The sequence below is a fragment of the Oncorhynchus mykiss genome, chromosome 7 (genome assembly GCF_057628025.1).
Source record: "Oncorhynchus mykiss isolate SJ-2025 chromosome 7, ASM5762802v1, whole genome shotgun sequence".
NCBI lineage: Eukaryota > Metazoa > Chordata > Actinopteri > Salmoniformes > Salmonidae > Oncorhynchus > Oncorhynchus mykiss.
The window spans coordinates 874,786-892,598 of NC_143028.1; the positions used below are offsets into that span (position 1 = coordinate 874,786).

Here is a 17,813-nt window from a genome sequence, read left to right on the forward strand (position 1 = left end):
ACATGAGGTCGGAAGTGGCTTGTGGTAGAGAAATTAACATTCAATTCTCTGGCAACAGCGCTGTTGGACATTCCTGCAGTTAGCATGCCAATTACACGCTCCCTCAACTTGAGACATCCGTGGCATTGTGTTGTGTGGCATTGTGTTGTGTGACAAAACTGCACATTTTAGAGTGGCCTTTTATTGTCCCCAGCACAGGGTGCTCCTGTGTAATGATCATGCTGTTTAATCAGCTTCTTGTCAGGTGGATGGATTATCTTGGCAAAGGATAAATTATCACTAACAGGAATGTAAAACAAGTGTGTGCACAATTTGAGAGAAATAAGCTTTTTGTGAGTATGGAACATTTCTGGGATCTTTTATTTCAGCTCATGAAACATGGGACCAACACTTTACATGTTGCGTTTATATTTTTCCTCAGTATATTTAGAGGAACTGAGGAATACATGGTAAAAATGACTTGAACTTTATTAATTTCGCCTAGTGGGCTATGATGCAATGGTGGGTCTCCCAAAGGTAAACCAGCCATGCAGAAAGACTAACCCCTTCCGTTCCTGATCCGAAGCAGCGTGCATCCCGGGATTTACACGTTTCTCGCAACACTTGCTGTCTCACTCACAGTTGGTGCGCTTCTGCTGCCGAAAATCCACGTCCTTCCTTTGGAGTCGGAGTGGATGTGCGACATTTAGAAAGTCCCTCCGATAGTTGACACGGATCATGAGGGTTTAAAACGCACCGCTGAACAGCTCTGTCTGTCTTGGGGAAAACCATGGGATCTCAGCGACTATGGAGCGTGTTATGTGTGATGGCGGTGTGCTATCAGACGGGGATGTCAAGCAGATACGGTAAGGGAGAAAAATGAACTGAGTCACTCAGAGGCAGGTAACAGGTCTACATACACAGCCATTTAGAAATCTCAGCCAAGGCAATAGCGTATAGTGAGTAAATCAATGCAATATATTGACGGGGTCCATGAGCCATATTCTGCTACTTAATTCAAACTGGATTTGCCAGAATAGCAACTAAGAATATAGCCACATATGCTCAATTATTTTAGTATCATTCACCGTACTGTTTTGCTTTTCTGTGCATTGTAGCATAGTGTTATAAACAATGTGAATTTACTTATACATTACACATGTTAAGAAATTGAGAGATTCAGATGTGATTCAACATCATTTCTGGATGTCAGTTATGTTTGTTTAGGCTATTGGAGGCTATGTAGGCTGAATCTACAATTGCTTCACAATACACTTGGTTTGATTAGTGACTTGAGGCTGTCGACTTCTGCTTGGATTGAATGATGGGTTTTGCGAAAACAGCGTCAGGCGTGATTCATCATAGCTCCTCTCCGCAATAATAGTGGAGCAAGGACCAGTAATAAATAGCCTGCTGTGCCCCACGCTTTGGCTCGGCGCGCTCAATAAAGACAAAACTGTTTGAGAGCGAGGGAGAGAGTTTCTTCACGTCATTCAAAAGTCAGAAGATTAGGGTTTGGTTTTTGTGTCGGCTACTGGTCTGGTGTTTTTGCTTTTGTGGATGACGATGTCATGTTGATTTGTGTAAAATGCACTGCGCTAAGTTTAAACAACATGCACTTGGCTATTGATGCAATGTCAACCCAATGCAAGGAAATTGAATGACAACCTAGGCAACCACTGTCATAGGTTTACCAAGGCCCATTTTGTAATACTGCGATTACAACCACCCACTTGCTTACCACACATGACCTCACGCCCTCCAGGCTGGTTAGTAGTTCAATTACTAAAGTTGGATCCTGTTCTCATGTAGCCATCCTACTGCTGGCAGTTTATCAATGTAGGCTGCAGCCAATCCTACCACCTCGAATTGTACATCAACAGCGCCTGCGCGCTCATTTCAGTACCATGGACAGTGCATACATACTCTCTACGTCAATGGCATGTGCGTTGGTTATAGCCAGTCATTTTAGAACCATGGACAGACGGCACACGCAGACTCAGCACTGATGGTTCAGAACAGTGCGCTTGTTTTCTGTGTCGATGGCCGCTTGACATTTCGGTGCTGTAGAGCAGGCTAAACCTGTGCTGTGGAGGCAGGCACACACACTGACCTTAACTCAGTTCTGGTGAGATGTAGACCTGACTACTGTTAGTTCATCACACTAGGGGAAAATGTATTACTTTGCCTCCTTGATTTCCAGCTGTTCGACACGGTTGGTTATCTTGTAATGCGGTTATTGCTTACTTACCGTGTGTGTCAATCTGAGGAGAATTATACCATGTCTAACTGGCTATGACTGCCTTCCTTTTGACATGCCGGTTTGTGGAGTTATCAGAAGTGAAACAGTAGGCCTAACATTGTGCAGGTAACTAATAAACCAATAGTAGCGTACCCCATCGCTGTGACTCACCACCACGACTGTAGTCACTACCTGAAGGATCCTTCATTCATTTGGCTTCACCCCATGTGAATAAACAGGAATGAGTGAGAACTGCATATATTCTAATGTATTTGGAGATTTTGTTGGATGGCCAGACCAATTTACTGAGCATGTTTAAGGCACAACACTAACAAAGCTGAAGAGGCATATACACGCGTATGTATCAAGTATAACTCACCTATTCTGATGGTTATGAATCACATAATGATAGTCTTTAAATCTGGTGGTACTGATGGTTATGAATCACAATATGGTACTTGTTAGATCTGGTGGGGTGTTACATTTCTCAGGTTGTCAAACAGTGAGAGGTGAGACACAGGTGGTGTGTGACTTCAGCCCATCACCTGTCATGGCCATCTGTCTATATGCACCTCGGAGGACAAAAACAAGTCTGTTTTCTGAAGATTAAAAGGGCCATCCGCAGTTGAAACAATAACAAAGAGGGCTCCCCGCCACCGTTTTGATAAAAAGTTGAGGGATGGGGTGGCTGGAGAAATGGAACCACTCTTAAATTCTGTACATCACTTATATACAAATTATAGTTTTAACCATCTTTTGAGTCTATACAGTGTTTGTTTACATTCACATTGGAGTAAATCAAGCTTATCATGTTGGATTCTAATGGGGTACAACATTCTCATGAGGCATTTCTAAGTTTAAGATTACCCCTTTAAATCTGTAAAATATAAGACTGCATCCCAAATGGCACCCTATTCCCTATATAGTGCACTACTTTAGACCAGAGCCCTATTCCCTATATAGTGCACTACTTTAGACCAGGGCCCTATTCCCTATATAGTGCACTACTTTAGACCAAGGCCCTATTCCCTATATAGTGCACTACTTTTGACCAGGGCCCATAGGGAACAGGGTACAATTTGAGATTCAGACTCTTATCTGAAGCTATAAAAGAGAATTCAAATGGACAAAGCCTCACCAGACTCACCATTATTCAACTCAACATGTCGTGTCTGTCATCACTCTATCCCTGTACTTATAGCCCATTACTTTATTGTCATTTCAGATATGAAAGGATATGATTGTAGTTGCAGTAACATATTAAAAATAGCCCTTGTGTCGTAGAGTGCTCCCCCACTTCCTCTGTCCAGGCCCTGACTCCCAGTGGTACAGATCTGCTATCTTAATTTGATTACTGTTGTTGCAGAGATGTATCCTGCAAATTTTAGTGTATTCAAGGTTTTAAAAGGCTTCTAAAGTATGTAATACCCACCTGATTTGCACCAACGGAAAATGTATCAACCCCTACAAAAATGTCCATTAATTATAATCCACATAATAATTCCAATTTCATTTTCCTGCTATGAGAAGCAGGGTCAAATTAAGGTAGCACATCTGTAGGCTGAGAGAGAGTTTGAGGGGGGATAGAGAGAGAGCGAGTTTGAGAGGGGGAGAGAGAGTTTGAGAGGGGGATAGAGAGAGAGTTTGAAGGGGAGAGAGAGAGAGAGAGTTTGAAGGGGGGAGAGAGAGAGAGAGTTTGAAGGGGAGAGAGAGTTTGAGGGGGAGAGAGAGTTTGAGAGAGAGAGAGAGTGAGTTTGAGGCAGAGAGAGTTTGAGGGGGAGAGAGAGTTTGAGAGTTTGAGGGGGAGAGAGAGAGAGTTTGAAGGGGAGAGAGTTTGAGAGAGAGAGAGAGTGAGTTTGAGGCAGAGAGAGTTTGAGGGGGAGAGTGAGTTTGAGAGTTTGAGGGGGAGAGGGAGAAAGAGTTTGAGGAGGAGATTAGGGGAAGGGAGATGGAGGAAAACAAACTCAGATCATCGTGGAGAAAGAACAGGAAACACCCAGTCATGTGACTGAGTTTAACTATGGGATTGAATTCATAAAGTGTGTGTGGGGTGGAAACATCCAAGGTGATAATTATGTCCATGCTGTTTGGAACTCTTTTGTTTATGGAGCTCTGACTCATGCATGTATACAGCACAATGCAGCAAATGTTGCCATGATACAGTCCTGTGCTAATTATTGACTGCTGTAATAGCTTTTATTGACTGTTGTGGGATACACATAATCAGCTTACAGTACATGCCTCTTCCTCAGAAAGAACCTAGAATCCCGATAAACTTGTGTGTGTTACATCTCTCCCTCATATTTCTGAACAGCTGAAATAACAAAAAAAACAGCCCAGAGAATTACGCCACGCAGTTTGAAATGACTGTTGCTATGATACTTACAACCCAGGTCACTTCACTTTATTGGTCTTATTTCACATCTTGAGTTTCTTGAGGTAGAACACAATGGACAATGCCATAGATGACATCACAAGGTCACACCAACTGATCGGATGCAAAATACATGATACAACACAGTGCTGTACAACAGTTAAGAATAGGCCTAGAATGCAGGGCCAAAGTATATTCTCTTAGATGTAAGATACAGCAATACTCATTACTAGAACAAGAGATGTACTATGACCTAGCCCCCTGGGATTGATGGTCTGTATTTCTGCATGCGGTTGATTGATTGACATGCTCTTGGGGCTCGGGGGCAGTGCACTAGTGATTTGTCCAGTCTGTGATGGACTCTAGCTTGGGAACAATCTCCCCTGCTTCTGCTGCAGACAGACGAGAGAGGGATGGACAGAGGAAGAGAGAGAGGAGTGTGAAGAAAGGGAGGGATACAGCGTGTATTAGTCATCATATCGCAGATATATCCAGACATGGATTCAAATAGTATCTGACTTCTTTCAAATACTTTGAGCCTTTGATTGTGCCTGCCTGAGGTGGCAGATGGACGGGGCTTGGACCGTTGCGACTATTCCATTGGTTCCGTTGCTCGGCGCCAGGCAAACTCAATCAAATGCAGCTAAAGTATTTGAAAGACAACTAATACTGTTTCTGGTGCACGGAAAGACATGCTCTGTTTTCTCGTCTATGTTTCTTCTTGTCTTGTCTGTGATCTTGTCTTTGTGTCTGGGGAATCGTATTGTTTCCCCCACAGAGAGACAGCCCTCTAGGCCAGTCTGTCTCCCGCTTCTGTTTTTGTAATACAGTACACACATAATCATGAATGCAAACTCACTCACATACGCACACACACACAACACATTCAGTGTGTACAGCCGTGTTGTGTCACATCTGGCCGTGTTTCCTCCCCAAGCAGACTGGAGCTCTGTAAAGGTCACCCATTACCTCCTTTATATATATATATATATATATACACACACACACAGTCTGCTACATACATACATACATACAGACACACAGTCTGCCATCCAACACAACCCCCTGCTCTCTCTCAATTCAAAGGGCTTTATTGGCATGGGAAACATATGTTTACATTGCCAAAGCAAGTGAAGTAAAAAATGAACAGTAAACATTACACTCACAAAAGTTCCATAGGAATAGAGACATTTCAAATGTCATTTTATGGCTTTATACAGTTTAGTAATGATGTGCACATTGTTAAAGTATACAAGGGAAAATAAATAAACATAAATATGGGTTGTATTTACATTGTGTTTGTTCTTCACTGGTTGCCCTGTTCTTGTGGCAACAAGTCACAAACACTGCTGCTGTGATGTGATGTCACACGGTGGTATTTCACCCAGTAGATATGGGAGTTTATCAGAATGTGGATTTGTTTTCAGATTCTTGGTGGGTCTGTGTAATCTGAGGAATATACAGAGCATTCAGAAAGTCTTCAGTCTTCAAGTCACAAACACTGCTGCTGTGATGTGATGGCACACTGTAGTATTTCACCCAGTAGATATGGGAGTTTATCAGAATGTGGATTCTTGGTGGGTCTGTGTAATCTGAGGAATATACAGAGCATTCGGAAAGTCTTCAGACCACAAACCTTTTCCATATGTTGTGACGTTCAGCCTTATTCTAGTGTGTGTATATATATATATATATATGTGTGTGTGTGTGTTAAATCCCCCCTCATCAATCTACACACAATACCCCATAATGACAAAGCAAAAACAGGTTTGTAGAATTTTTTGCAAATGTATAAAAATAAACAACTGAAATATCACATTTGCATAAGTATTCAGACCCTTTACTCACTACTTTGTTGAAGCACCTTTGACGCCGATTACAGCCTCAAGTCATCTTGGATATGACGCTACAAGCTTGTATTTGGAGAGTTTCTCCCATTCTTCTCTGCATATCGTCTCAAGCTCTGTCAGGTTGGATGGGGAGCGTCGCTACACAGCTATTTTCAGGTCTCTTGGGAGGTGTTCGATAGGTTTCAAGTCCGGCCTCTGGCTGGGCCACTCAAGTCCATTCAGAGACTTGTCCCGAAGACACCCTTGCATTGTCTTGGCTGTGTGCTTAGAGTCGTTGTCCTGTTGGAAGGGGAACCTTCACCCCAGTCTGAGGTCCTGAGCACTCTGGAGCAGGTTTTCATTAGGGATCTCTCTGTACATTGCTCTGTTCGTCTTTCCCTCAATCCTGACTAGTCTCCCAGTCCCTGCCGTTGAAAAACATCCCCACAGCATGATGCTGCCAACACAACGCATTACCATAGGGATGGTGCCAAGTTTCCTCCAGACGTGACGCTTGGCATTCAGGCCAAATAGTTCAATTTTGCTTTCACCAGACCAGATAATCTGTTTTCTCATGGTCTGAGAGTACTTTAGGTGCCTTTTGGCATAAATGCCTGATTGGTGGAGTGCTGCAGAGATGGTTGTCCTTCTGGAAGGTTCTCCCATCTCCACAGAGGAACTCTGGAGCTCTATCATAGTGACCATCGGGTTCTTAGTCACCTTCCTGACCAAGGCACTTCTCCCCCGATTGTTCAGTTTCGCCGGGCAGCCAGCTCTAAGAAGAGTCTTGGTTGTTCCAAACTTCTGCCATTTAAGAAATATGGAGTCCACTGTGTTCTTGGGGACCTTCAATGCTGCAGAAATAGTTTGGTACCCTTCCCCAGATCTGTGCCTCGACACAATCCTGTCTCAGAGCTCTACGGGCAATTCCTTTGACCTCATGGTTTGGTTTTTGCTCTGACATGTACTGTCAACTGTTGGACCCTATATAGACAGGTGTGTGCCTTTCCAAATCATGTCCAATCAATTAAGTTTAGCACAGGTGGATTCCAATCAAGTTGTAGAAACATCTCAAGGATGATCAATGGAAACATAGCAAAGGGTCTGAATACTTATTTAAATTAGGTATTTATGTTTTTTAAAATCTTTAATGCATTTGCAAAAATGTCTAAAAACCTATTTTTGCTGTGTCATTATGGGGTATTGTGTGTAGATTGATGAGGAAAATGCTTTATTTAATCCAATTTAGAATAAGGCTGTAATCTAACAAAATGTGGAACAAGTCAAAGGGTCAATACTTTCCTAATGCCCTGTGTGTGTCTCTACTATGGTCATACATTTAGCAGGAGGTTAGGAAGTGCAGCGCAGTTTCCACCTCATTTTGTGGGGCAGTGTGCACATAGTCTTCTTTTGAGTGCCAGGTCTGCCTACAGCGACCTTTCTCAATAGTCGGTCACAGTGGTCAGGTATTCTGCCACTGTGTATTCTCTGTTAGGGCCAAATAGCATTCTAGCTTGCTCTGTTTTCTTTTGTTAATTCTTTCCTATGTGTCAAGTAATTATCTTTTTGTTTTCTCATGATTTGGTTGGGTCTAATTGTGTTGCTGTCCTGGGGCTTTGTTTGTGTTTGTGAACAGAGCCCCGGGACCAGCTTGCTTAGTGTCCTCAGCTTGCTTAGGGACTCTTCTCCAGGTTCATCCATCTGTAGGTGATGGCTTTGTTATGGAAGTTTGGGAATCGCTTCTTTTTAGGTGGTTATAGAATTTAATGGCTCTTAAATTCTCTTTCTCTCTCGCTCTCTCATTTCCCTCCCCCAGTTTAATTCAAGGGTACATTATTGTCATGACATTTTGTCAATTGCCAGAAAATCTGAAATAATAGAAAATCTCTCTCTCCCTTCCTCCTCTGTCTCTTCCTCCCTCTCTATCTCTCTCTGTTCTTCCCCTCCCTCCCTCTTTCTCTCTTTCTTTTCCTCTCTCTCTCTCTCTCTTTCTCCTCCCCCTCTTCATGTGCTTCTCAGGCTGTCTGTTTGAGAAGAAGCTCTGCCCCAGAGACCAGCCATGCTCAGATGGTCAGTATGACATAACACCATCTCTCTATCTAACCCATCTTCTTCACGTTGTCTCACTATACAATCCTCTCTCTGTCACCAGACACTCCAGGAGGTGTTGGCAGTTCTTTAATAAGACAGGGGTGTCAAATTCTTAGTCCTCGTGCGCCAAAGTCTCTTCCTGTTTCCATTTCAGCTGTTACTGATTGGCTGGAGGCTACACAAATGTCCAATTAGTCTGTGGTCTAGACCTGGGAAATCAGGTGTGTAGCCTCCAGCCAATCAGTAACAGTAATTTATCAATAAGTTGAAATGGAAACAGGAAGAGACTTTGACTCTTGACAAAGATTTTTTATTATGTTGACAAGATGGTCGAGTGAATTCTCTAATAATGGAAATACATGTCCTCAAAGATGGAAGGCAGGCAGGTGGAGTCGAGATCAGCTATTTGTATTTATTATGGATCCCCATTAGCTGCTGCCAAAGCACCAGCTACTCTTCCTGGGGTCCAGCAAAATTAAGGCAGTTTATACAGTTTTAAAACGTTATAATACATTCACAGATTACACAACACACTGTGTGCCCTCAGGTCCCTACTCCACCACTAACACATATCTACAATACTAATTCCATGTGTATGCGTGCTAATGTTTGTGTTGCTTCACAGTCCCCGCTGTTCCATAAGTTGTTTTTTAATCTGTTTTTAAAATGTAATTTTACTTCTGGCGTCAGTTACTTGATGTGGAATAGAATTCCATGTAGTCATGGATCTATGTAGTACTGTGTGCCTACCATAGTCTGTTCTGGACTTGGGGACTGTGAAGAGACCTCTTGTGGCATGTCTTGTGGGGTATGTATGGGTGTCTGAGCTGTATGCCAGTAGTTTAGACAGACAGCTCGGTGCATTCAACATGTCAATACCACTCATAAATAAAAGTAGTGATGAAGTCAATCTCCTCCACTTTCAGCCAGGAGAGATTGACATGCATATTATTAATGTTAGCTCTCTGTGTGCATCCAAGGGCCAGCTGTGCTGCCCTGTTCTGAGCCAATTGCAATTTTCTGAAGTCCTTTTTTGTGGCTCCTGACCTCACTACTGAACCGTAGTCAAGGTGCGACAAAACTAGCGCCTGTAGGACCTGCCTTGTTGATAGTGTTGTTATGAAGGTAGAAACTAGGGCCTGTAGGACCTGCCTTGTTGATAGTGTTGTTATGAAGGTAGAAACTAGGGCCTGTAGGACCTGCCTTGTTGATAGTGTTGTGAAGAAGGCAGAGCAGTGCTTTATTATGGACAGACTTCTCCCCATCTTAGCTACTACTGCATCAATATGTTTTGACCATGACAGTTTACAATCTAGTGTTTCTCCAAGCAGTTTAGTCATCTTAACTTGCTCAATTTCCACATTATTTATTACAATATTTAGTTGAGGTTTAGGGTTTAGTGAGGGTTTTGTTCCAAATGCAATGCTTTTAGTTTTAGAAATATTTAGGGCTAACTTATTCCTTGCCACACACTCTGAAACTAACTGCAGCTCTTTGTTGAGTGTTGCAGTCATTTCAGTCGCTGTAGTAGCTGACGTGTATAGTGTTGAGTCATCCGCATACATAGAAACTCTGGCTTTACTCAAAGTCAGTGGCATGTCATTAGTAAAAATTTAAAAAGCAAGGGGCCTAAACAGCTACCCTGGGGAATTCCTGATTATAACTAGATTATATTTGATAGGCTTCCATTAAAGAACACCCTCCGTGTTATGTTAGACAAGTAACTCTTTAACCACATTATAGCAGGGGGTGTAAAGCCATAACACAATAATGTCAAAAGCTGCACTGAAGTCCAACAAGACAGCCCCCACAATCATTTTATCATCAATTTCTCTCAGCCAATCATCAGTCATTTGTGTAAGGTGGCACTATTCTAGCCAATCAGAGGACAGATACGCTTGTGAACAACAGGCAAAACTCCATATCAAGTTGCCAAAATGCTACATGCGTCCACTTATGTCAGTTCATTCATAACAACCTAACCATTACGAAACCTCTATTCGATCGAATAAGCCTCACGTAGCAAATTAGCAATAAAAAAGGTTGTTGACCAAATTCGACACTCTCATTGATCTCCACACAAAAATTCCTCACTTCCTGGTTTTATTTTCTTGGACAGACTTTAGGTGGAGTAAACCCTCTCTCTTCGCCTCTTCCTCTCTGCGTTGGAGGACTAGAGTTTGACACCCTGTATTAAAACAAACAGTCCGCTAAGTGTAAAACCTACAGCACACACCCTGTATCTCTTTCCTTCCCCCCTCGTCCGTTATGTCTTCCCTCCTTCATTCACCCCCCTTGTCCCACCCCCCTTGTCTCATCCCACCTTGTTCCACCCCCCTTGTCTCATCCCACCTTGTTCCACCCCCCTTGTCTCATCCCACCTTGTTCCACCCCCCTTGTCTCATCCCACCTTGTTCCACCCCCCTTGTCTCATCCCACCTTGTTCCACCCCCCTTGTCCCACCCCCCTTGTCTCATCCCACCTTGTTCCACCCCCCTTGTTTCATCCCACCTTGTTCCACCCCCCTTGTCTCATCCCACCTTGTTCCACCCCCCTTGTCTCATCCCACCTTGTCTCATCCCCCTTGTCTCATCCCACCTTGTTCCACCCCCCTTGTCTCATCCCACCTTGTTCCACCCCCCTTGTCTCATCCGACCTTGTTCCACCCCGCTTGTCTCATCCCCCCTTGTCCCACCCCCCTTGTCTCATCCCACCTTGTTCCACCCCCCTTTTCTCATCCCACCTTGTTTCACCCACCTTCTTCCCCCTTGTCTCATCTCCCTTGTTTCCACCCCCTTATTTCACCCCTCTTGTCTCATCCCCCCTTGTCTCATCCCTCCTTGTTCCACCCCCCTTGTCCCACCCCCCTTGTCCCACCCCCCTTGTCTCATCCCACCTTGTTCCACCCCCCTTGTCTCATCCCACCTTGTTCCACCCCCCTTCTTCCCCCCTTATTTCACCCCTCTTGTCTCATCCCACCTTGTTTCACCCACCTTCTTCCCCCCTTATTTCACCCCTCTTGTCTCATCCCCCTTGTTTCATCCCCCCTTGTCTCATCCCCCCTTGTTTCATCCCCCCTTGTTTCACCGACCTTGTCTCACGCACCTTGTCTCTTGGAATCTGTTGTTTAATCTGTAACCAGTCACATCCTGTCTTTAAAATGGTATTCGCTCCCCAGTTCCAGTGTGCATCCCAAATGGCACCCTATTCTATGGACCCTGGGCAGAAGTAGTGCACTATATAGGGAATAGGGTGACATTTGGGACTTCATGCATATAATGACGTTAACCAGTTCGACGGTTGTGATGGGCAGGTGTTCTGCTGTCTACTGTCTCATAGGAAATACTACATTATTCATACTCAATTAACTCAATGGCAGTTGTCATGTGTTTCCTGATTTTTGTCTACAGAACTGCATGTGTGCAAATGTGTTTGCAAGTGTGTGTGAGCGTGTGTGCCTTCATGTACGATGAGGCACACTCTGAGCATCAGTGTGTAAACATACGGCCTCTCTCCGTCAACCTGCTCTTAACCAATCACGTCTCTTTCCCACCGTTTCCATGGCAACAGTGACATCACCCGGGTGACGGCAGTGTCTCTCCCCCATGTGTATGTTAGAGAGAGAGAATGGGTGAGAGAGAGAATAGAGCTGGGCGATGACTCATCGAGACCCACTCGCACATCTACAAACACACAAACATCACCATAGTACATCTCCATAGTACATCTCCATAGTACATCTCCATAGTACATCACCATAGTACATCACCATAGTACATCACCATAGTACATCACCATAGTACATCACCATAGTACATCTCCATAGTACATCACCATACTACATCTCCATAGTACATCTCCATAGTACATCACCATAGTACATCTCCATAGTACATCACCATACTACATCTCCATAGTACATCTCCATAGTACATCACCATAGTACATCACCATAGTACATCACCATAGTACATCTCCATAGTACATCACCATACTACATCTCCATAGTACATCTCCATAGTACATCACCATAGTACATCTCCATAGTACATCTCCATAGTACATCTCCATAGTACATCTCCATAGTACATCTCCATAGTACATCACCATACTACATCTCCATAGTACATCTCCATAGTACATCACCATAGTACATCACCATAGTACATCATCATAGTTGTGTGCGCGTGCATATGTGTTTATATGCATGCGTGTGTGTGTTCTCTGTGCTTTGTAGATGTGTCTGCTGCCCCCAGCAGGAGAGGGTTCTGATGTGTTCTGCTGTGTTCTCTATATTCTGTAGGTTGGCTGTTTGGCTGGTCTCTGCTGCCCCAGCAGGAGAGGGTTCTGATGTGTTCTGCTGTTTTCTCTATATTCTGTAGGTTGGCTGTTTGGCCAGTCTCTGCTGCCCCAGCAGGAGAGGGTTCTGATGTGTTCTGATGTGTTCTGCTGTTTTCTCTATATTCTGTAGATGGACTGTTTGGCCAATGTCTGCTGCCCCAGCAGGAGATGGTTCTGTATGAGGTGTCAGTGCCTGTGCTGCACAGACTACAGGAGGTGCTCAAGGAACTGATGATGCAAGGTAATTAAAGTTACACACACATGTACACACACACACACACACACACACACACACACACACAGCCACATATAGACATATCCGTACTCCATGCATACTCACTAACCCATTCCCACAAAGGTTGTTAGGTTCAGAGTGTGGTTGTAAAAGTGAACTGTTACCTTAGTGATGGTAAAGATCATGAACAGATAATCAGGTCTCATCTGCTACCACGGCAACAGGGCTGAGGGCTCTATAAGGTCACACTCCTCAAGTTACCAGGTTACATCTATGACTACTGTGATTGACATCTGTATCGGCCTTTGGCTGTGCAGGATTGTCCTGGCAGGATGACATCACCCAGTACGTCATTCGCAAGGAGCTGAGCCGTGTTTCACTGACCCGCCCCCTGTCTGGACGTCATGACAACCCCTCGTCTCAGTGAGTCTCCTGCTCTGTTGACTATAATTAAAAGCAGATCTATAATTACATCTGTTCTATTTGTCTGCAGATTTCCACAGGAAGGTCTGTGACTCAATGGGGGAATTGTTTTGTAATAGCAGCCAGGAAAGGTTATGAGATTAGAAAGAAACCTTTAGAAAGCCCCAGAACCAGATCTTTGAGTTTAGAGAAGAGATGTTTAAAATCCAGTCCACGAGGAACAGGCCACAGCCTCTGCGTCTCTCTCTTCCACTGGTAGTTGATTAATTGGTTGGTTTTATTTGTCAGTTAAAAACGTATACACACAGTACATGTATATATTTTTAAACGTGGTCGGAATAACACAATTCATTCAGATACTTATTTCCATTGAGGTCCCATTGATGAGTGCCCTAAGCAGACAGTCAGTCACTGTCACTGAGCGTCTGACATAGAGCACAAGTAGACTAAGTCACACTCAAATGTTGTTAGAGAAAGTGGCCCTAAGAGGACTGTGGTCAAATACTCCTGCAGTAGAGGGAAGCCATCCTCAGAGGACTGTGGTCAAATACTCCTGCAGTAGAGGGAAGCCATCATCAGAGGACTGTGGTCAAATACTCCTGCAGTAGAGGGAAGCCATCATCAGAGAACTGTGGTCAAATACTCCTGAGTAGAGGGAAGCCATCCTCAGAGGACTGTGGTCAAATACTCCTGCATTAGATGGAAGCCCTTTTTAGACAGGTGGAGGATGACTTGGAAGTTGAGTTCTTGTGAGTGAGGGAAGCTATGTTCCCTATGAGGGTCTGCAAGTGCTAATTGGTTGGCCTTATTCTGATATTCTCCATTCATACTGTATTTCTCAGGTCCTCAGAACCTGTGCAGAGTGCCCATCTTTCCAAGATGCAGTATCCTCCCAGCTCCAGGACCAAGGCTCAAGGGGACGATCCCAACCCAGACCTGATGCAGAGTTACCTGGACTACATGATCGTGGATCCCCCCAAGGCCTCCCAGTCCCTCCACATGCAAACTCTGGACCCTTACACCTACCGCCAGGTGGGAATGGACACACACACACATACACACACACACATATATACACACACACACACACACACACACACACATCTACAGTGTATTTATATCATACGACTCATGGTTATATGGTATCTATCTACTGTATATACATTCATACACACAACTACTATTACCACATACAGTTCATGTGTGTAAGAATGTATATACAGTACATAGATACTATATAACTGAGTCGTATGATATAAATACACTGTAGATAGATACCATATAATACCCCACAAGACATGCCACAAGGTCTCTTCACAGTCCCCAAGTCCAGGACAGACTATGGGAGGTGCACAGAACTACATGGGGCGGCAGGTAGCCTGGTGATTAGAAAGTTGGGCCAGTAACTGAAAGGTTTCTGGGTTGAATCCTAGAGCTGACAAGGTAAAAATCTGTCATTCTGCCCCTGAACAAGGCAGTTAACCCACTGTTCCCCGGTAGGCTGTCATTGTAAATAAGAATTTGTTCTTAACTGACTTGCCTAGTTAAATAAAGGTTACATTTTAATTAAAAAATAAATAAAAATGCATAGAGCCACGGAACTCTATTCCACATCAGGTAACTGATGCAAACAGTAAAGTTAGATTTTAAAAACAGGTAAAAATACACCTTATGGAACAGCAGGGACTGTGAAGCAACACACACATAGACACAGACACACGCATACACATACACATATGATAACATAAGCACTATACACACACGTTCACATGGATTTAGTACTGTATTGTAGTTGTAGAGTAGGGGCCAGAGGGCACACAGTGGGTTGTGAAATCTGTCAATGTATTGTAATGTTTTTAAAATTGTATAAACTGCCTTCATTCTGCTGGACCCCGGGAAGTTAATGGGGATCCATAATAAATACAGGAGATTGTATCAATTCCTTTTCCCAGAGGGCATCTCTGTGTCTGTTTATGGGTTTATTAAGCAGCAGTATGGTTACCAAGACGACGAGGAGCGCTCTCTTAACTCTCTGGAGGGTGGTGGTTTCCCCCGCCCTTCTACTCACGCCGGGGGTAAAGGGTCCCGCCCCCAGGACCGAGACCGCCAGGTGCTCCAGGACCTGGTCTCCCTGTACCTCTCCTCCCCCGCCCAGCCGGCCTCCCGCCACCGTGGGGCAGCAACACCGATCTCTACCTCTCCCTTGTACCAGGACCTGGACTTCCCTCTGGACTACGCAGAGGACTACGTTTCCCAGCAGGACGTGGAGGTCCGCAAGCAGCAGCAGCAGCTGGATCAGACGCAGAGCAACGCTCAGAAGGACTACGGATCGCTGGCTGGATTGGATGGTGAGTGTGTGGCAGTCAGTGTGTGGCAGTCAGTGTGTGGCAGTCAGTGTGTGGCAGTCAGTGTGTGGCAGTCAGTGTGTGGCAGTCAGTGTGACTGGAGCGGAATCAATGGAATAGTATCAAAGATACATCAAATGCATGGTTTCCATGGTTTCCATGTCTGATGCCATTCCATTCACTCTGTTCCAGCCATTATTATGAACAGTTCTCTCTTCAGCAGCCTCCGGTGGGTGGGTGGGTGGGTGGGTGGGTGGGTGGGTCACATGATAATATATCACATTGGGCCTCCCCACCACAGGCCACACCAACCCTGCACAATTGCTGTAACCACACACCTCCAGAACCCAATCGACCCATTCAAAGCTTTAAATAACTCTAGCTTTGCAGGCCTGCAACTCTCTTGTAGTCCAATATTTACTGACAGTGAGCTGTGAAAATATAACACTGTGCAGACATGCATGCAACATTCTGAATACAGTGGAATTCACTATTCGATGCAGGACTGATCCCCTCTATAAAAACGTCTTTTACAGTCTAAATGTAATTTGAATTGGAAAATTCTTCAATGGAAAATTCTCTTAACATTAATGAATAACTTAAAATAAATATAACTTAAATATACATTAACCTCTTCAATTAAAATAAATTAACATTATCATCTATAGAATGATATAACAAATAAAATAATAAAATCAGCAGCAGATTTTTGAACTAAGTTTACATACCAACTAGAAAATAAGCAGCTGTAAAAGTAGAAATGGAAATGCCTGATGGTGGCGCTAGAGGAAAGGTCAAGAGGTCACCAAATCAATAGGTTTCTTCCACTTGGGGTCTTGATTGTACTCAACAAATTTTATGGCAATCCAGCCCTTACATTTAGATCTTGGTCTCAGTCTGTTCTCAGTCTTGTTCTCAGCCTGTAGGCGTCATATGTGTAGTGATCCAATATCCATAGCCATGCCATTTAACAGTTATCACTGGCCCTTGCTCAACCTTACCCACCAAGAGCCCAGCGCCAGGCCTTATTGCTAGCAAAGTCACTGATCAAGTCTTTGAAGTCCAGCTTTCTAGCTAACTGACTTTCAATGGACAGCATGGCAAGACTGCAAAGCCTGTCCTGGGACATAGTGGACCTCAAATAGTTGTTTATCAGTTTTAGCTTACTGAAAGCTCTCTTGCCACCAGAAATATACGTAAAGCAATGCCCACGTCTCCAAAAATGCTTTACAAGCTGCATCTTACAAATTGCGTTCAGGAGACCAAGGGGACAAATTAGGAGGGAAAGTGTCAGCATATACAGTGTTCAGGAGACCAAGGGGACATGTTAGAGGGGTAAGTGTCAGCATATACAGTGTTCAGGAGACCAAGGGGACATGTTAGGAGGGAAAGTGGCAGCATATACAGTGTTCAAGAGACCAAGGGGACATGTTATGGGGGAAAGTGTCAGCATATACAGTGTTCAGGTGTCAGGAGACCAAGGGGACATGTTATGGGGGGAAGTGGCAGCATATACAGTGTTCAGGTGTCAGGAGACCAAGGGGACAAGTTAGGGGGGAAGTGTCAGCATATACAGTGTTCAGGAGACCAATGGGACATGTTATGGGGGGAAGTGTCAGCATATACAGTGTTCAGGAGACCAATGGGACATGTTATGGGGGGAAGTGTCAGCATATACAGTGTTCAGGAGACCAAGGGGACATGTTAGGGGGGAAGTGGCAGCATATACAGTGTTCAGGAGACCAAGGGGACATGTTAGGAGGGAAAGTGGCAGCATATACAGTGTTCAAGAGACCAAGGGGACATGTTATGGGGGAAAGTGTCAGCATATACAGTGTTCAGGAGACCAAGGGGACATGTTATGGGGGAAGTGGCAGCATATACAGTGTTCAGGAGACCAAGGGGACATGTTAGGGGGGAAGTGGCAGCATATACAGTGTTCAGGTGTCAGGAG

At 44.2% G+C, this 17,813-nt stretch overlaps 1 protein-coding gene across 5 annotated transcripts in view; it reads left to right on the forward strand.

The window, feature by feature from the left end:
* The first annotated feature begins 419 nt into the window (after positions 1-419).
* LOC110497026 (protein tyrosine phosphatase receptor type N) overlaps positions 420-17,813 on the forward strand; it is a 41,743-nt gene continuing 24,349 nt past the window's right edge. Inside the window, exons 1-6 of one of the 5 annotated variants that reach the window (XM_090239606.1) lie at positions 420-845; positions 8,444-8,494; positions 12,987-13,097; positions 13,409-13,514; positions 14,357-14,546; positions 15,505-15,862. In XM_090239606.1, the coding sequence (XP_090095732.1) occupies positions 770-845; positions 8,444-8,494; positions 12,987-13,097; positions 13,409-13,514; positions 14,357-14,546; positions 15,505-15,862 (892 nt within the window). In that variant the 5' untranslated portion in view covers positions 420-769. Of the gene's footprint in view, positions 846-8,415; positions 8,495-12,986; positions 13,098-13,408; positions 13,515-14,356; positions 14,547-15,504; positions 15,863-17,813 lie in introns of those variants that run through there. The other 4 variants (XM_090239603.1, XM_090239607.1, XM_090239604.1 and 1 more) reach the window with 4 other exon arrangements.